The 21,054-nt window shown below is 45.7% G+C and overlaps 1 protein-coding gene across 1 annotated transcript in view; it reads left to right on the plus strand.

Annotated features, from left to right (window-relative positions):
• st8sia1 (ST8 alpha-N-acetyl-neuraminide alpha-2,8-sialyltransferase 1) overlaps positions 1 to 17,480 on the plus strand; it is a 95,896-nt gene extending 78,416 nt beyond the window's left edge. The window contains exons 4-5 of the mRNA XM_038811059.1: positions 9,619 to 9,711; positions 16,369 to 17,480. Coding sequence (XP_038666987.1) covers positions 9,619 to 9,711; positions 16,369 to 16,843 — 568 coding nt within the window. The 3' untranslated portion in view covers positions 16,844 to 17,480. The remainder of the gene's footprint in view (positions 1 to 9,618; positions 9,712 to 16,368) is intronic.
• Positions 17,481 to 21,054: the final 3,574 nt, after the last annotated feature.

Consider the following 21,054-nt stretch of genomic DNA (forward strand, 5'->3'; position numbering starts at 1 on the left):
ATTTTCGGTGCCTGGAGAATAGCCAGGCACCGGGTCCGATTACGTTGTAAAACTGGATTCTCCGCCTCGGCGCCGGCTGTGATCACGCCATCAGGCTGCGGAGAATCCAACCCGTAATGTCTATCATTTAGGAAAATAAGGGGGAAGTGCAATGAGTAGGGATCTTATCTCTGAGCCAGAATCTCTGGGTTTGAGTCTCACCCCAGACCTTGATGGTCAAGGAAGTTGCGTTCATAATACAGCCAAATAGGTTGAATACCAACCTGAAAAATCCATCCAACACGCCAATGGCTGGCGGTAAGAGTGGGAGAGACTCCGGATCAGAGTGACGCCCCCTCAAGCTATAAGCCCCTGGTGACAGACTGGCAACTTGTTCCGGGAATTACTAGCTATGGAAACAGTCAAAAATCTACATTAGTGCACCCACTAGGTGTGGGAAGGGAATTGGAATTGGGAGAAGAACAAGGGCAGTAGACACATGGGAATACCATCACCTGCAAGTTCGCCTTCAAAGCACACAGTACCCCGACTGAGAAATTGATCTGTTCCTTCATAGTCACTGAGCCAAATACAGGAACTCCTTCCCAAACAGCGCTTGAAATACACTTCCACCTGTTTAAGAAGCTCGCTGAGTAACAAGGGATGGGCGATAAATGCTGGCAGTGCCAGAGAAGCTCACATCCCAGAAATGAATTCAACACCATTGAGGTTCTTGGAAAACAAGCATAAAAGATGTGTGGTTGGTGTGAATGGGAAAGTGCAGAGATCCGAGGGAAGGATGGCGCATTTGAAGATTAGAGGGATCAAGGAAAGGACATTCATCAGAATGCTGATCACAGTAAGGTTGATAAAATGGAGAAATGATGGAACAGGTACGAGAGGAATCAGGCAAACAAATTTTCTCTTGTGCATTCTCTGGGAGAAGTAAAAAAAAATTAAATCAAGATATACCGGCAGAATGGGAGGTGGAAGGCAAGCAAGCCATTCAATGCAGCCAGGTTAATATTAGTTCATTGGTATTTGTAGAAGAATTAGATGACTGAAGGCAGAAGTTGGGAATTGAAAGGGGAACTCTCTGTGGTAATGACCAATAACTCTCCACTTAGGAGGGTGGTGGAAACAGAGATGATAAATGGTTTCAAAAGAAATTGGATTTTCACTTAGAGAAAATAAACTTGGAGGGAGACAGGAATAGAATCGAAGAATGGGATTGCTCCACAGAGAAATAGTCTGCACTTGATGGCTTCCATCTGCGTCTTAGTGACTCTGTATAATCAGTTGATTGAACAATACTGAAGCAGCTAGAGTGAGTACATCAACATTTGGCAAACCACAAACAAGTATTCAATGGTCACAGCCAGTGTACATCCTCAAAGAAAGTCGAATGAAACAGCACGAGCACTTGTGAAACCTGGCAGAGTGAACAGGCTCTTTGTGACTGTGTGTAAAAGGCTGCACACATGTCAAAAATAAGGAAGAACTTCAATTTATAAAAAACTTCTCATTATCTGAGGTATTTTTTGAAATGGAGTCACTATTGTAATACAGGAGATATGTCATCTAGTTGGTGCACAGCAAGCTTCTACAAAAAGCAGTCTGATCTGCTTTTTAGTGACGTTTTTTGATCGTAGCGACATGCAAGGAGAGAATGTTGGAATTGGATAAGACACTGATGAGGCCACAACTGGAGTATTGTGTGCAGTTCTGGTCACCACATTACAGGAATGACGTAACAGCTCTGGAGGAGTGCAGAGGAGGCTTACAAGAATGTTGCCAGGGCTAGAAAAGTGTAGCTATGAGAGAGATTGGATAGAACATAGAACAGTACAGGCCCTTTGGCCCTCGATGTTGTGCCGAGCAATGATCACCCCACTTAAACTCACATACCCCTAACCCAACAATCCCCCCCATTAACCTTTACACTACGGGCAATTTAGTATGGCCAATCCACCTAACCCGCACATCTTTGGACTGTGGGAGGAAACCAGAGCACCCGGAGGAAACCCACGCACACACGGGGAGGACGTGCAGACTCCACACAGACAGTGACCCAGCCGGGAATCGAACCTGGGACCCTGGAGCTGTGAAGCATTGATGCTAACCACCATGCTACCGTGAGGATAGGTTGGGGTTATTTTTCTTTGAACAGAGAAGGCTGATGGGTGACTTGATTGAGGTGGACAAAATTATTAGGGGAAGAGATAGAGTGGACAGGATAAAATTGCTTCCCTTGGGGAGAATTCTAGAACCAGGAGACATACATTCAAGATAAGGGGCAGAAGGTGTAGAGGGGACATGAGGAAGAACTTTTTCACGCAGAAGGTAGTGGGAGTCTGGAATTCTCTGCCGAGTTGGTGGTGGCGGCAGAGACCCTTAAACTTGTTTAAAAAGTACCCGGATCTGTACCGTAAGTGCTGTAAGCTACAGGGCTACAGACCTGGTGCAGGAAGGTGGGATTAGACTGGGTACCTGGGTGTGTTCAGGTTGGCATGGACAAGATGGGCCGAATGGCCTTCCTCTCTGATGCAACCTTTCTATGGTTTCTAAGAATGTGACATGACAAAGTCATTGCTTGCAGGAGACATCAAGACTAACACTGTAGATCGGGCATTCAACACATTGGGTGTGAGCTCTCCACTCTGCCAGCCTGCTCGACAATTCTACCCTTCTAAAAACACAAACGAAAGCATATCTCGACTTTTACATCCGATCGCCACAAGCTCAGAGACTGAAATGAAAAGGCAGGAGTCCTAGCCTCCTGTGATCTGGATCAGCAACAAGCTTCACCATAGCCTAAGATAAGACAACGTGTCGAAAAGTCATTCTGACGTATTAAACTTTATGGAAATTAAACTGATTCAAGCCACAGCTTTGTCTAGACAGACATGACACAGAAGAAGTACTAGCAAACCAACGCTTGGGTTTAGATTCTGTTCACTCATCCAACAATATAGATCTTGACTTTCCGTTTATTAGTAAGCAGACAGACTAAAACAGACCAGTGTGTATCTAAGTGACACCATGCAGGCCTTATCCAGTACAAATCCTCGAGTGAAGATGAGGAAAACATTCCAGAACTGCTAATGATGAAGCGGTCGAAGCTGCATGCAATTGAAATTTGCACGTAAGTGTAACACCTGAACTGTAACCCATACATTTCAAAATGTGGACGCGTAAAAGAGATTTAAGTACAGATTACAGATGTACATTTGATTCATTAGTACCGATTTTTATTCTGAAATCTAAACTCATTGTTGCAAGAAATATTTGGAACAATTGGTGGATTATTAAATATGATTCGATTAAGAGGCATTGAGGATGTGAGAGACCTTGGAGTGCATGTCCACAGGTCCTTAAAGGTGGCAGGACAGGAAAGTTGGTCAAGAAAGCGTAAGGAATATTTTTCCTTTAATGGGTGAGGTACTGAAAACAAAAGCCGGGATGTCGTGATGGAACTGTGTAAAACACTGATTAAGCCACAGCTGGAGTTTTGTGCACAGTTCTGGTCACCATTTTTATTAAGATCAAGGAGGTGGTGTAGAGAAGATTTACAAGAATTTAAGAATTGCAGCTATGAGGAGAGATTGGATAGGCTAGAATTGTTTTACTTAGCACAGCGGAGGCTAAGGGGTGACCTTTGAAAGTCAAAATGATCCTTTATTGACAAAAGTGGTGAGTAAAACCAATTAATCTAGAGGGTGCAATCACAAATTAGCATCAAAAGCTTTTACATCTATGAAAAGTACCAGTCAGAAATGTAAAACAGCACTGCTTACTTTGCATAATTATTGTTCAGTCAAATTTTCCCTTTCCTCTTTGCCTTTTGCTTTCCCTTTGCTTTGTTTTTTAAAAAATAAATTCTGGCAGGACGGCTCTCCGGTGAAGCAGCTGATTATCGCCACGCCCAAACCAGAAATAAATACTTTAAATAGTTCCTTGTTTTGCCTGCTATGCAATCAAATATGGCAACAAAGCAAAATAAATTATGCTAAATTGAAATACGAATCTGTAAAATTAGTGGCATTGTTGAAAGGGTCCGTGCCACCCTAGTTTGCTGATGGTCAGCTTAATGAGCGATTGAATGTAGCATGTGATACACACAAGACGGATTCTTCATATTAATCGGTAACGTGGCAGAATTAGGATATCGGACCAGACCCCAACATTTGTTAGGATGCTGAACAAGAACACCAAACTATTTTTAAAAATGTATAAAACTGTGAGGAAAGGACACTTCACCTCAGGAGTGACTACTCTGACCAATAGGTATCTTTTATGTTAAAACAAACTTTAATTTAAACACAGAATTGACCACATTAATTAACATAAAAGAAAATAACTTCACAAATTTAATGTAAACAGTTAAACACTTAAACGTACAGGCTGGGATTCTCTAATCCTGCGGCCAAGTTCTGACGCCGGCATTAAAAACAGCGCAAGCCACTCCGACGTCAACGGGCCTTCACTGGCAGGTATCCACCCCTTCTTAGGGGGCTAGTACGGCGCCGGAGTGGTGTCCGCAGCTCCGGCACCCAAAAGCCGGCTCGCCGCGAGTCCCCGCATGCGCGCCACGGTCGGCACAAGTCCGCCCATGCATGCCATGGCCGGCGTGAGTTGGTGCATGTGCGTGAGTTCCCGTTTCCGCGCCGGCCCCGGGGCAATATGGCGAGCCCTACAGGGGATCGGCGCGGAGGAATATAGGCCCCGCACGGAACTCGCCTGCCCGCAGATCGGTAGGTTCCGATCACGGGCCAGGCCACCGTGGAGGCCCCCGGGTCGGTCCCCCCACCAGGACGGCACCCGCAGACAGAACTGCGAGGTCCCGCCGGGTGAGACCATACGTAACCCATGCCGGCGGGACTCAGCCGAACTCAGCAGGCACTCGGCCTGTCGCGGCCCGGAGCATCGATGGGGGTGGGGGGCGCTTTCAATGGCCCCCGAGCGGCGCGGCGGCGATCCTGCGGGTGCCCGAGAATCGGCGCTGGAGAATCGGCGATGGGGTGGTGTGGCACGATTCTCGGGCCCCTCGGCGATTCTTCGACCCTGTGCGGGGTTGGAGAATTCCGGCCACTATCTGTACCTCCTCCAAATGCCAACTAAACAAGCCGATACAGTTCAATACCACACAAAGCATTTAATCACTACAGTGCAGAAGGAGGCCATTCGCTCCAACAAGTTTACACCGACCCTTCAACGTGCACTCTATCCATGTCCAATCACCCATATACCCCGCTATACCCCATAACCCCATAACCTAAACCGCACATTCCTGGACACTAAGGCGCAATTTGGCATGGCCAATCCATCTAACCCATACATCTTTAGACTGTGGGAAGAAACTGGAGCACCGGGAGGAAACCCATGCAGACATGAGGAGAGTATATAAGCTCCATACAGAGAGTGACCCAAGGCTGAAATTGGACCCGGATCCCCGGTGCTGTGAGGCAGCAGTGATAACCTCTGTTCCACTGTGCCACCCAAATAAAGTTAACAAAACAAGGTTACTTGCTCAGCTATGAAGACCTTTGGCGAGAGTTCCTTCCAAGAGCAGATTCAGTACAATTCTGCTCAACCTAACAGCATTTGGCAAAACTGTTCAACTTAAAATCCTTCTGTCTGTCAGATTCAAATCCTTTGGCAAACTGCAAAACTACAGACAGACCTGGCTCCTCCCATTAATTACATCTATCCTATCCCAATTACATTTCACATGACTTGCTTAATTGGGACTAAATACAACCCCACATAAATGATCAACTCTCTAGGGAATCTCCAGCAATCACAACAATATCCAGATGTGAACAGGTAAATAGTTAGAATCAAACATGCCCTCACCTTTTATGACTTCTTAATTACAGCTTCAGCAGACACACAGTCTGGACACCTTGAACTAGGTTCTTTAATAATATTACTGCAACAAATATATACCTTAACCCAGGCTTTTAATAACATTACTGCCACAAATATAAAATATAATACATAACAGCTTCAACATTCATCACATTTTTTTACATGGCAGCCGTCAAACATAAGGTGATGGAAATTGCCAAAAACCATGGTAACAGAGCGCGAATTCGATGTTAATGAGGCAGACCTTCAATTTTGGGGTAGCTGAAAGGAAGTACCAAGGCGGATAGGCTGACGCTCCTGGATGTAGAAGAAAGGATCAGTCCCCACAGCTCAAACGACAATGCTAAGAACAGTAGTACCCAGTCGCAGTGCCGCAGCACACTGGTGTGCCGTTAAGAACCCCCACCGTCCACTACCAAACCCCCCTCAGTGTGCAGTGAAAAAAGATTCAAAATGATTCAAACTGCATTAAACTTAAAAAATTAATTAAACTAAAACTAACCTTTGTCTTCCTTTATATAGTTACATTTATATTGTATTTACGTTTTCCCAGGGCGATACAGTGACGCAGTGGTTAGCACTGCTGCCTCACGGCACTGAGGACCCGGGTTCAATCCGGGCCCCGAGCCACTGTCCATGTGGAGTTTACAGATTCTCCCCGTGGCTTCCTGGGTCTCACCCCCGCAACACAGGAGACGTGCAGGGTAGATGGATTAGCCATGCTGAATTGCACCTTCATTGGGAATTTTTGTTTATAAGTACCTACACTTTTCCGAGTCAATGGTGCAGGTTTTTCATCGCTGGAACTGAAGGTTCTCCAACCTTAGTTGCCCTTATATCGAGTGGCTTGCTCAGCCATTTAAGAGGGCAGTTAAGAGTCAATCACATTGCTGTGGGTCTGGAGTCAGGTAGGATAAGATGCCAGATTCTCTTCCTCAAAGGGTGTTGGTGAACCAGATGGACTTTTCTAACAATCACTGATACCTTCATGGTCACTGTAATAATCAGCATGGGACATATGGTGTTGGGCTGATTGTTTTCCCTGTGCTCCTTGAGGAATACAAGCTCCCCTGCTAAGGGCAGGGTAGCTTAACAGTACTTGTATAAAAGATCAACCAATCTGGAACCGACTGACAGGAGAGAGTACCTGGTGACGTTCTACTGATACTCATGTACACAATTGTAAAACTAATGTTGTTCACTTACTTTTGGACTCCTGATGCCTTATTAAAGTCAATATTATTGAGACTAGCTTCATATTCCAGATCTACTAATTAAAATCAAATCCCTCCAACTGCCATGCTGGGAAGAGAACTCATTCCCCAGAGAGTTTGGGCCTCCAAACACTGTGGCATCACCTCTACACCACCGCCCCGTCCCCGAAAGAGCCGACTACTTTTATGTTCTATTCTCCTTACAATAAAATACTACATTCCAATTTGCAGAAGCCCCATTGAGATTAGAACTCACAACACCCAGTTTACAAGCCCAGTGCTTTAAGCCCTGAGCTATAGAGCCACCTACCCTACTGCTGATAATAGAACAGATCTTGTTGTAATTCCCTCGGACATGATAGGTCAATTGCAAGTGGCAGATGCCAGTCTCGGCCAACCATTTACACAGCAGATACGGCAAAAGTGGAATGAGTGGCACTATTCTGGAGTACACACGTTTACCGAGAGGTAATCAAAAAAACTAGCATGGCTTCTCCGTCCCTCCAGACCCATTTTCTGGTGTGGCGCGCGTCCGCCGGCGACAGGATCCTCTGTCCCGGCAGCTGGCTAACAGGGTTTCCCATTGTGGCCACCCCCAAGCCGTCAGGAAATCCACAAGCATGAGTGCGTTGCCGGCGAAGTGGAAGATCCCGACGACGGAGAATCCCGCAGCAGATGTTTTTCTCATTGCCCAATGGTTCACAGAAGCCTGGGATGCCATTGATCCACCTCTGATGATGCAGGACTTTAAGAAGAGTTACCTGACAAACACTGTGCATGGTTCAGAAGACCTCTGGGATAATGATACTGCTAAGGTAGATCACAAAAATGAAGATAAAGTCTGCAGTGGTGCTATTTATAGTGACAAAGAGATGGTTAGAGGAGCTGTCTAACCTGAGGACAACAATTCAGCCTTTCCAGGCATGTGAATAAATCCAAATCAATATTAACAACCTCTAGACTTACTGGTAGCTTCCTGATAATTTATTTCTAACATTATGTTGATAGGTACCAGTTTTGAAAAATAACCCTCTTAGTATCTCCAACTTTGACCCTGCGTCTCCATGGAATCACTTGGCACTTGTTATGTTAAGGGAATTCGTAGATGTTCATAGAAGCCATTCAGCCCATTGAATCTGCACCGACCTCTCTGAAAGTGCACCCTACCCAGGCCCATCCCCAGCCCTATCCCCGTAACGACACCTAATCTGTGGACACTTAGGGGCAATTTAGCATCCACCTAACCTGCACATTTTTGGACTGTGGGAGAAAACCGGAGCACCAGAAGGAAACCCACGCAGACGCAGACAGTAGTCCAAGGCCTGAAATGAATCCAGGTCCCTGATGCTGTGAGGCAGCAGTGCTAACCACTGTGCCACTGTGCTGTCCAAGCGATCGCAGAATTATATAAATGCACATTGTTGTAAGGCAAATTGAAGTATCGTATTTAACTGCAGTGGTGTCAGTAGGGGCTTTTCACAGTAACTTCATTGAAGCCTACCCGTGACAATAAGCGATTTTCAATTTCAATTTCAATTTTCATCAGTGTTAATTCACCAGACAGTAGTTTTTGTTTGTGTGTGATCGGAGTGGTATTACATATGTGACACTCTCAGTGTTATACAGAAGACTTAATATATTAGACTTATTATGGTGCCTTTGTTGATCAGACTCAGACCCTTTAGGGTAGCTGGGGTTAGGATGGCATGGTGGCACTACTGTATCACAGCGCAAGAGACCCAGGTTCAATTCTGGCCTTGGGTGATTGCCTGAGTGGAGTTTGTACTATGCAGGTTAGGCGGATTGGCCATGCTAAATGGCCCTTTAGTGTCCAAAGATGCGCAGGTTAGGTGGGGTTATGGGGGGGGGGTTGCTGATTTGGTGTTTCGATATTGACTTGATGGGCCGAATGGCCTCCTCTGCTCTGTAGGGACGCCATGTTCTTTATGTAGAGACTGGCATGTCTTTTCATGGTGTAAAGCAGATGTAAAGCTAACCAATTTAAACTGGATCAGCCTATTTCCAATCTGAACGTGGATTGTTCCCCCACTTTGAAACGTGTAAAAGTGTGAATGAGGTGTCTGTGAGGTATCCCATTCTGAAATTAGTCAACAATGAGCAGGACAGACATTGAGCCTAAACTCCTCAGGATTCTTCAGGGGTCCCGCACCTGCCAACAAAAGCTGAGTTGTTTTCTTCTCAACTATTCTCTTGTGAAGCCAGGAGGAACAGGAACGTATCCCCTCCCCACCCCTTCAAATTAGCTGAAGGTGACTGCCAGTGAGGCAGTTGACCCAGCATCTCTGACAGGGGCACGACCAACAGCTGCAGCTGCATGTGCCCCGACTCAAGGGGCCAAATTCTAACGAACCTCAGGCCTCTCTGTTAAGGCACAGCAGTATGTCCAGACCTGAGAAAGAGACCCTGGCCAAAATGTGCCTTTCTAATGAAACAAGGATGAATTCTATCTTTGTTATGGGTGTGGAGAATAGAAGAATGCACAGTTCTAGATTATAAAAAAGACGTCCGTAACCTGTTTCTTCTCTCTTTGCAGGTGTAACCTTCCTCCTCTATCTAATGAGTACACCAAGGACGCTGGGTACAGGACACATCTCGTGACTGCCAACCCAAGCATCATCGAGAAACGGTAAGGTACAGCGTTCTTGTGGTGTCTCAAAAAGAATGTCAGAGTGAAAGCAGAATCTAGTTTGCCGGATTCCCCTCCCTGCACTGTGCTGTATCAAGTTGTTCAGTATTTTGGCTGACCTTATGTGGGTTAACGCTGATGCCAATATCTGTGCTAAGAAGGAGACGGAAAAGCACAGCAATTCCACTGGTCTGTCCTTTAACACTTGATCGATACAGAGATCTGAAACGAGCCCTGCAACAGTTAAGAGCACCCTGTCGTTAATATGAGTCACCAGGCCTTTTGTAACCAATTCCAAACAATAAGCGAATTGTACAGCCAATAATGTACACTATGAAGGCAGGACGTACAGCAGCCAGCTAACACACAATGGGCGTGATTTAGTGGTCGCATTGCGTCTGGCAAGATCGTGGAGGGGCCCAAATTGGGAACCGGGCTGGCCAAGCGGTTTGTGATCGAACCGGCCAACTCCCATTGATGCCGTGTGAAGCCAAGTCAGGCCAATCGAGCAATCTCCATTTCATTAGCAAGATGGAAGCCCAATCAAACGGCCTTCCGTGATCTAACAGGCTAACCAGCAAGCAGTCACGTGGGCACCATTTAGCACTTCTATTTTAAAACGGGAACCTAGCGCAATGGCTGCTGAGGAGATCGGAAGAGCCATCTTCTTCACAACCTGGCACAGCAGCGGGGCGACGTGCTGGAGGAGGAGGATGTTCTCTTGGATGGCAATGGGAGGAGGGGGGGGGGAGAGATCACCCCAGGGTTGGGGGGGGGGGGGGGATCACCCCCGATAGCTGGCACCATCTGATGGAGATCCTGTGACAGAATGAACATGTGGTCAGTGAGAGGGAAGGATCATTCTGTTTGACACAAACAACTCACTTGAGGCAGAGCATCTGGGTGAAGGGGCAGTGGCTCCTTACCTCTGCGGCACGGGCCAACCTCGCTGTCAGTGACCGCACTCTCCTCGGCCCTCTCCAGGACCCGTTCCTCATAGGGGGGGAGGACTCCGATGTTTGGGACCCCTCCACCCGTCCGGGCCTTTCCCTCCTGTTATGGGAAACCTCTCCTGTGGGGACAGAGAGGGGGCATCGTGATACATTGGGAGGTCTGTGGCAGGTGGTATGTGTGGGCACCGCAACTGGACATGGAGGCGTTGTGCCGTCAGGTACCTGGGTGTACTGGGGCACAGGCACGGTACTGTGCCGGGGGTGTGGTGTGAGGTGCCAGCTCTGACTTGTTTGGGTGTTTGGGGGTGGCAGTGTTTAAGGGGGGAGCCGAGCGGGCGGGACGGGAGCCAGTTTTCACTTAACCCTCGCTGCCCGCTGCAGGCCGTTGTCTTCTTACGACATTGGATAGCAGTCCTCCTCGTGATGCTGCCAGAACTAACAGCCGCTGCCACTGCCTCCCAGGTGGCATTGCCGATCCCGTGGCTGGTCCTCCCACCCCTTCGGGGGAACAGGGTGCCCGTCTCACTGTCCTCTCAGCGTACCAAAACCTGGCCAGGTCAACGTTCCCAAAACGTAGAGCTGGTCTCCATGGTACGAGCTGAGTGGATTGTGCTTGGAGGGAGCTTATATGTGCAGCTCCCCTTTGTCGTTGGGGAACTGCTGGACCATATGGACTGTAGTCCATACAAATCAGCAGGTGGGACCGCCAGCTGTGGCATGGAGACCATGGGATATCCTTTCTGGCAGAGCGTGCAGTGCCGAAAACGACCTCGCTATCAAACAAGACTTTTTTCTGGCCTCAGCAAGGAATGCGCCCCCCATCTTTCATTGATGACCTCAGCTCGTCAGTACAGGAAGAAATCAGGGCGGCATTTATCTCTCAACCCCCTACCATAGCCTCCGGACCGACCCCCTCCCAATGCCCCAACCTACTTGTTAGGAGGTCCTCATGCCCACCGCACCCCACCACATAAGGGCAGGGCACTTCCAGGCCCGATCCCTGCACAGACAACCTGCCCGCATATGGCACCTTGGCACTGCACGCCTGGCTTCCTGGGAGTGTTCCTGCCAGCCTGGCAGTGGCAGGTGCCCAGGAGACAGCGGGCGTGCCAGGGTATCACACTGCCCAGAGCCCGACCACCCAGGGGCCTCCGAGGCCTGGGAGACCCCCCAAGTACTATGCCTCGTCCATGTTTGTATGAACCACTGCTAAATGGTGCCGTGACGAGGTCTCCTAGGCACAGGCATTTGATCCCAGGCCTTGGGAGACTCCATGCAGACATATATCTTTTTTATAAATTTAGAGTACCCAATCAATGTTTTCCAATTAAGGGGCAATTTAGCATGTTCAATCCACCTACCCTGCACACCTTTGGGTTATGGGGGCGAAACCCACGCAAACACGGGGAGAACGTGCAAACTCCACACGGACAGTGACCCAGAGCTGGGATCGAACCTGGGACCTCGGCGCTGTGAGGCAAGAGGGCTAACCCACTGCGCCGCCGTGCTGTCCTTATGCAGACATATTTAAGTGAGTCTGACTGCTCATGTCTATACACAAAGCTGGATCCGGCCCAGTGAGGGCGAGATCCACATTGCGATGCCTCACGAGATCTTAGATCCTGTGTCCTGAGCATCGCCATTCCCGTGAGAGGCATGTCACGAGTTTAACGACCTGGTCGCAATCCCGAGCCGGACGCGGCGAGGCCGTACAATCGGGCCCGTGGGCGCTACTTCCAGCCCTCACACAGGAAATGATACATTTACAAAGTTCACCCGGACAGAGCAGGATAACAGTAAAGGCATGAACACCACTTCTCCGCTCACCCTTATAGTCTGTAATCTCCAGCAGTTCACACAGGCAGCTATTCATGGCCCTGCACCTCATGATTTTGTGTGCATTTCAGTGGCTTGCCAATTGCAATGTTCCTTCAATGCTAATTAACATTTTGATCAGACAATGAAAGTCTGGAGAGGGATATTCCATGTCACTGACTCAGTATCTGAGCTATCCATCATGAAAATACACAAGTGCTATTGAAGTCTCTAAATTTCCGAAACAGCTTTCTTTTGTCTTGATTGAATTGAAACCTTTTTTCTGGGCTGGGGGGGGAAGGGTGGAGGGGTGACGGGGAAATGAAATGAAGCCCATTAATAATGCTTGACCTGCCGCCAATTGCTCATCGCTCTTGTTAGTGACCGCAGCCCATCCAAACCAATGCTCATTGATTCGATTGTGAGGAAAGTTCTTGTTTGAAGGGAAACAAGAGAAGGGTCTGATCTATCCTGAATATTTCTTCCCTTCATCATCTGTCATGAACCTTGTATCACTCCCCAGGAACGGGAGGCAGCCTGACATTGGTTCCTTGACAACGCACCTCTCAGTAGTATTTATAATAGGCTGATTATTTGTTTTTTGTTTCAAACCGACCCTCAAATGACCAGCAGACACTGAATTGCTGCAATCTACTCACATCATAGCGTACACCAAAATCCTGACTTTCTAAATTTCAGTGCTGGTTTTAAATAAACAAAATCTCCTGCTGGGATAAAGAGCCTTTTAATTAATATCTAAATTAATCTGCTTATTCCGGACTATAAATACACACGAATGTACTGAAAGCCACTGGTAAGAAACAACTTGTATTCACACATCACAATAATATCTGTCCTCAGGGAGTTCCAAACATATTACAACCAATTCATCCAAATTTGAAGTACAGTAGGGCAGCACAGTGGTGCAGTGGGTTAGCCCTGTTGCCTCACGGCGCCGAGGTCCCAGGTTTGATCCCGGCTCTGGGTCACTGTCCATGTGGAGTTTGCACATTGTCTGCGTGGTTTTCGCCCCCACAACCCAAAAGATGTGCAGGGTAGGTGGATTGGCCACGCTAAATTGCCCCTTGATTGGAAAAAATGAATTGGGTTCTCTAAATTTCATTTTAAAAAAAGGAAAAAAAAACCTTTGAAGTACAGTCACTCTAGCCATGAAGACAAAATTGTTTCAGTGCATCAGTGCTGAGAAATTCAAATGTATCTGTTTTGGGGAGGGGGCAGGGGTGCACTTGTAATACAGAGAACAGGTGAAGGATGATATTTCTGGGGTTTGGAATATTTTGCCTTTGAGAACCTTCATGTTACACCTTTTTGTCGGTTTGATACGAGGTGAAGCTACAGCTTTGTAATAGAAGCTCATGGTGAGGGAGAAGAATTGAAGCCGCCAAGTGCAGCAGTCAGAAAGTCTGATTTATAGCCTTCCCAATTTTTCACGCATCAAGATGAGTAACAGGACAATAGGGAAGGATGATTTGTGTTTCTGATATATAAATGGGCGGCACATTGTATTCAATCATCTTGTAGCAAAGGTCAAAATCTATTTTCCTTCATGTACCTATGTTAACTTCCTGTGTTTCATGTTCAGAAGGAGCATCAATACTTAATAGTTCCTCAGCTTTCAGAAAATATTCCTTTTTTTATTCTTCCTACCTTTGTGATTAACATCATATTCTATCTGTTACCTTTTTACCCACTAACTTAATATGGCTATAGCTTCATAGCTTATTTTCCCACCTAGTTCTGTATCTTCAACAAACTTGGAGATCATTACATTTGTTTTCTTCATCTAAGTCATTAATATAGATTGTAAATCACTGAGACCCCAGGACTGATCCTTGTGCCACCCAACTAGTAAAAGCATACCAACCTGACAATGATCCATTTATTCTTACACTGTTTCCTGTTTCTTACCGATCCATATCGATACAAATATATTATCCCCAATCCTGTAAATCCTTAATTTGTGTATCAACTTTTCATGTGCTATGTTATCCAATACCTTTTGAAAATCCAAATACACCGCGCCCATTGGTTCCCCCTTATTCTTACATGCTAGCTACATCCTAAAACAATCTGGTAGATCTATCAAATATGATTTCCTTTTCCAAATTCTTTCTATAAATTTAGAGTACCCAAATATTTTTTTGCAATTAAGGGGCAATTTAGCATGGCCAACCACCTACCCTGCACATCTTTGGGTGGGGGGGGGGGGGGGGGGGCGGAACCCACGCAAACACAGGGAGAATGTGCAAACTCCACACGGACAGTAACCCAGGGCCAGGATCGAACCTGGGACCTTCGCTGCGTGATGCAGCAGTGCTAACCACTCCGTCACCGTGCTGCCCTTACCAAATACCATCCTGACGCTGCCAAATTACATTATGATTTTCTTAGTGCCCCATTACCACCTCCTTAATAATGGATTCCAGCATCGACTAACTGGCCTGTGTTTCCTCTCTCCTGCCTTTTTTGAATAGCGGCGTCACATTTTCTACTTTTAATCTGCTAGGATTAGTCCAGAATCTGTGGAATTTTGGAAGATTAGAACAAGCGCATCCACTATATCTGCAACAAGCTCTTTTCAGACCCTTGTGTAGGCTATCAGGTCCTGGGAATTTATCGGATTTTAGTCACATTAATTTCTTCAGTAATTTTTCTTTGCTGATATTAATTACTTTGGAGTCCTTTACCCTCTTAGATCCTTTGTTCTCCACTATTTCTGGGAGATGTGTGTTTTCTGCTGTGAAGACTGACACTATCTGTGCCATTTCTTTATTTCAACGATTGTAACTTATGTTAATCATAGATCATAGAATTTACAGTGCAGAAGGAGGCCATTCGGCCCATCGAGTCTGCACCGGCTCTTGAAAAGAGCACCCTACCCAAGGTCAACACCTCCACCCTATCCCCATAACCTAGTAACCCCACCCAACACTAAGGGCAATTTTGAACACTAAGGGCAATTTATCATGGCCAATCCACCTAACCTGCACATCTTTGAACTGTGGGAGGAAACCGGAGCACCCGGAGGAAACCCACGCACACACGGGGAGGATGTGCAGACTCCGCACAGACAGTGACCCAAGCCGGATTCGAACCTGGGACCCTGGCGCTGTGAAGCAATTGTGCTATCCACAGTGCTACCGTGCTGCCGTGCCTTAAGCAGTGCCTATAATGGAATAAAACATACCAAGGTGCTTCATCAACGCGTTATAAAACAAAACAAATAGTAAATCACATGAGGAGATATCAGGTCAGCTGACCTAAAGCTTGGCCAAAGAGGGAGGTTTTAAGAAATGTCTTAAAGGAGAAAAGCGAGTTTGAAGGGCAGGGAGGTGTGGGGAGGGAATTGCAGGATTCAATAGTCCACCACATCAATCTGTCTGAACCTTTCAATAAACTCATAAAATATCTAGCAACGGTAAAGGTGGTGTCACAACCCCCACGAGACCCACGGGGATGACCCTATTGATCTCCCCGTGGAGCTTGTGGAGTACAAGCTTCCCCACTGAAGGGTAGGTTCATTAATTGCCCGAGATACACACCTCCAATAAATTATCATTAAAAGAATAATTAATTCCCCGAGAATAAAGGAGCTGGCATCTCAGGATGGTCCTGACTGGGCCTTGGACTGTTACTTTGCGATTGCATTTCCTAGCGCGAGTAGGAAATAAATTATTTCTGACTCCACTTCGGGACACCTCATTGATTACAATAGATGATAACTCAGAATGATATGAATACATGTCTTACAGAGAGTTAAATGCTTGGTGCAATTCATTGTTACCTGTCAAATTAATACTTTCATAGATGTTCTTCATCAGTTAATCACTAGGAATGAAAATTCAATATTTCTATCATTATCTTTCAGATTTCAGAACCTCTTGTGGTCCAGGAAATCCTTTGTGGAAAGTATGAAGGTGTATGGTCGCAGCTACATTTACATGCCTGCCTTTTCCATGAAGACGGGGACAGATCCTTCTTTCCGCACATACTACACACTGTCTGACTTCAGTGCCAACCAAACCATACTCTTTGCAAATCCGGATTTCCTGCGCAATGTGGAGAAGTTCTGGAAGAGCAAGGGAATCCATGCCAAACGCCTGTCCACAGGCCTATTCCTAGTCAGTGTTGCCTTGGGCCTCTGTGAAGATGTGACCCTTTATGGATTTTGGCCCTTTTCAATGGACCTGCAAGGGAGGATAATTAGCCACCACTACTATGACAATGTGATGCCTTATTCAGGCTACCATGCAATGCCGGAGGAGTTTCTACAACTCTGGCTCTTGCATAAAAGTGGCATATTAAAGATGCAGATCGGCAAATGTGAAGAGGATGTGAAGTAACCCTCGTTGCAGAAGAATGGAGATGTATAACCTAGAGGTTTCTGGTTTATCCCTTGGGGAATAATCTATCAACTTGCACATACAAGACATTTCATTTTGGTATTGAACAATACCATCGGAGAGAAATGGTGACTGAGAACGAAACTGAAATATTCTCTCTTCATTACCATAAACTATGAATGCATTTACTGGAACAAGTGATGGAGTGGCCCTGATCCTTACTGACTTGTACTTCCAACACTTGACCTGCACTGTGCATGGAATATCATGTTGAAGAGTGTAGAGTGACTGATAGAATTGAGGGACTGTGTCAATTTATACCATTTAGTCGGCACACCCATAGTTAATGAACACGTAGACTGCCGGAAGCCTAGGTTTATCAAAGGTTGCCTGTAAATATTGTCTTCAGTTGCTGTTGAAAGATTCCTGAATGAACGTGGAAGCAATTGGTAAAAAGATCGCCATCGGAATGGGATTTGCCTTCTCAGTTATATTGGATCCAGGCCAGATCTTCTGAGTTCTTTTGCTCACTTTAGTTCATTTATAGGATTCTATTCGCAAGCATCAGTGTAAAGGAATTAGCGTTGTACTTTGTTTTGTGGTTTATTTTGAACCGGCATAAACAAGTCAATCTCAATCGTTTATTGCCTTAACTTTGCAGTTACAGAATAGGCGTTCACCTTTTGTGTTTGTCTTTTCTCTTTGTTCCATCTTTTCGTTCTGATTCCCATTTCCCTCCTATCCAAAAATCTGCAGTCGACAAAAGAACCAACTGGGCGATCTGGCTGTTTTCCACACTGCGAGGATTCTGTTTGAAAGCATACAAGTGGATGAAAATCCAATTGGAGTAACGACTGACACATAACTGACAGCAGTTGAATGCAATCATTTACTTTATAGACTAGACATGGCAGAAGGTTTCTATTTGGTTATATATCCTCAGGCTTGAAACTTTAAACAAAAGATATTTGTTGCACCTGTCTCATGCGCAGGATAGGCAAGGCTTTCCTCCTGACGTGGAGACTGTGCTCCCCCACAGTCTTGTAAACCAGAGCCACACACATTGGGAGTGACTTGTGCAAAATTACTCCTTACAACTAGTAATAATATGCCGTCCATTGTCAGCAAATCGCATTTCAGGCCAAGGATGTAGCCACTTGTTTCATATCCTGCCATCGATTTATATGGCAAACCCATTGGTTTTCCTGTTTTGTTCCTGTGGGAGTCTCGCCTTTGTTTTTTTCTGCTTCGGTAGCTTAGGTTAAAAGAGGCTTGTGGCTGGAATGCCATGGAAGAGGGATGTCTGGTGTTGATGTTTTTAAAATGTTTTTTCTAACTCAGGTTCAAAGCAGTTCGCAATACATTACTCCTTCAGTATTGAATTTTCTTGTGACAACATTTTAGTGACAGATGACAGTATTATTTGAAGCAAATTCGTGTCAAATCCTGGGGAAATAATAGAACTCCCGGGAGCATTTGTTCCAGCTGGTAGAATTAATTTGGGCTCATCTTCATGGGTTTCTGCGCGATACTTTTGACAACCAACTCTTTGGCTGTTTTTCCAGTGAGCCATCCAAGCTGGGTGTGACAGATACTTCTGTATGGATACCTTTCTGAGGAAGTCTCGATTTTAAGAAACAAGTTTTGAACTTGCTTAAATTTGTGAACAGTTTTGTACATTAGTGAAAGGAATAAGGCGATCCAAATGACTGAGTTCACTTGCCATATAATACAAAAGGGATGAACTCAGTGAAAAGTGGTATCCCGTTGGAATCCACCCAGACAACTGCGCTTGGTAGGGTCAACATTGTGTCAAAAAATCAAGGGGATCTTCAATTTGGATTGCAAATGGAAGGGATTACTAATTCAGACAGCCATGATGTGGAGATGCCAGCGTTGGACTGGGGTAGGCACCGTAAGAAGTCATACAACACCAGGTTAAAAGTCCAACAGGTTTGTTTTGAATCACTAGCTTTCAGAGCGCAGCTCCTTCATCAGGTGACTTTAACCTGGTGTTGTAAGACTTCTTACTAATTCAGATAGGTATCAGTTTCAATCCCAGGTGTTGGCAATGAGTGTTGTATTTTTAATGCCGAGGCAGGAGCTTTCCTATGCCCCACTTTGATACTGTTTGACCTTATTGTGTGAGCTGGAATCAGGCCTTTGGAGAGAGCAGAATGCTTCATTTCCAAGGCAACGGTTAATCCCATCCTATGAAAGCCTGCTTCCTAAATGCTCATCACAGAACCAGAATTGATGAATGGTCAGAAGGAGGTTTATGACGCAGCTAGGACCTTGTCTGTCAGAGTGGGAGACACCCATCAAAAGAGAAAGAATGAGAGCCTCTACATTTAAATTCAAAATGCATTGCAATCAATTGTAACCGAGAAGTTTAAGTGAAAGATCTGCCTGTGCATATTGCAAACTCAGCTGTGTGGATCTAATAGTGTTACCACAGATAGTAAATGTTAGAAGGGTACCCGTGGGTGTGTTGTCTACGAAACCCTCTAGCAAACCCTGTCCAAACTCTCTGTATGTTCCTTAAAAGGCTTTAGACTAGGTCTGTAGAACTCTAGTCGGAGAATTGCATATCCTGTAGGGTTTTGCTGATCCACCTTGTTAAACAGGGTCATCTTTCAACTTTGTAAGATATTTGAAAAGGGTGCAGGAAAACCCAGCTCATTCCTGTCTTCAACCCTATTGCTCTTGTCGGTGCCTGTTAGCAAAGCAACTGCAAACTCCCTCGATGGGACCAAGGGACTTCAGTGCTTTACTTAGGATCCCAAACGTATTAAGGTGCATACCAGCATTTCTGTTTGCTGATCTTTATTGTTGTATGTTTTCTTGTTTGAAAAAGGGGCAATTAACAGTGTTACGTGTACTGTGAGCACAGTGTGTGTTTAAGCCAAATGTTGCAGCAGGCTAATACTGCAGCATGAGAATATTTCAGCTAGCTGGCCTGTTCATTTACCACGAACAGCTGACATGATTTCACCTGATTTCATATTTGGCTAACCTCAGGTATGTATTTGACTACTAGCTGCCTTAATTATTCTCCCAGCTGATAATGAAAAGGGACACATTTCTGAGGATTAAATGGACGGAAGATAAAAGGGCAAATTCAAATTGATTGATCTTTCTGTCATTGTAGCCCAGTTAATTTACGCCATGTTACTATCGATCTACGAATCCTCTTTATTCTGATGCCCATTCTAGTAATATGAAAGTTCCTGGCGTTCGTAGAATCCTAGCCCAAGAATCCTTGAAGTCGAAGCCAAGGCACAGAGTTTTTCTTTATAGAGAGTTTTTTCACTTTGTTTAGTCTCACAGCTCTCCTCACAGACACATACCCGGTGTCCCAGCTATCCCCCAATTGTATGCTCTTTTAGAAAAAAACAGTAATCAGTAAAATAAATTATTAAGGAGCGTGACAGCCCCTGATGAGGCACTGAAACAAAAATGGAACTTTGAAAGGAATTTTACCAATTCAGTTGAAATGGTGTTCCAGGGACAAACGATGCACCCACCCATCAAGTGTAGTGGAGTCCCCTATTCATATGTTCTCAAAATATCTAATTAAACAATGCCCTTCACCTGTGTATCCTAAGGCGGCATGGTGGCACAGTTGTTAACACAGCTGTCTCTCGGTGCTGAGGACCAAGGTTCGATCCTGGCCCCGGGTCACTGTCTTTGTGGAGTTTGCACATTCTCCCCGTGTCTGTGTGGGTCTCACCCCCACAACCCAAGAAAAAACCCAAGAAAAAAGATGTGCAGGGTAGGTAAATTGGTCACGCTAAATTGCCCCTTAGTTGAAAAAAAAGAATTGGATACTCTAAATTTAAAAAAAAACCCTGTGTATCCTAAAACTAAGCTTAACATAGCATTAGAACATACAATGCAGAAGGAGGCCATTCAGCCCATCGAGTCTGCACCGACCCACTTAAGCCCTCACTTCCACCCTATCCCCGTAACCCAAGAACCTCTCCTGACCTTTTTGGATACTAAGGGCAATTTAGCATTGCCAGTCCACCTAACCTGCACGTCTTTTGACTGTGGGAGGAAACCGGAGCACCCGGAGGAAACCCATGCAGACACGGGGAGAACATGCAGACTCCACACAGTGTCCCAGCGGCAAATCGAACCTGGGACCCTGGCTCTGTGAAGCCACAGTGCTAACCACTTGTGCTTCCGTGCTGCCCCGGTAAACCTGG

This window comes from Scyliorhinus canicula, chromosome 11, assembly GCF_902713615.1.
Source record: "Scyliorhinus canicula chromosome 11, sScyCan1.1, whole genome shotgun sequence".
In the NCBI taxonomy this organism is placed as follows: domain Eukaryota; kingdom Metazoa; phylum Chordata; class Chondrichthyes; order Carcharhiniformes; family Scyliorhinidae; genus Scyliorhinus; species Scyliorhinus canicula.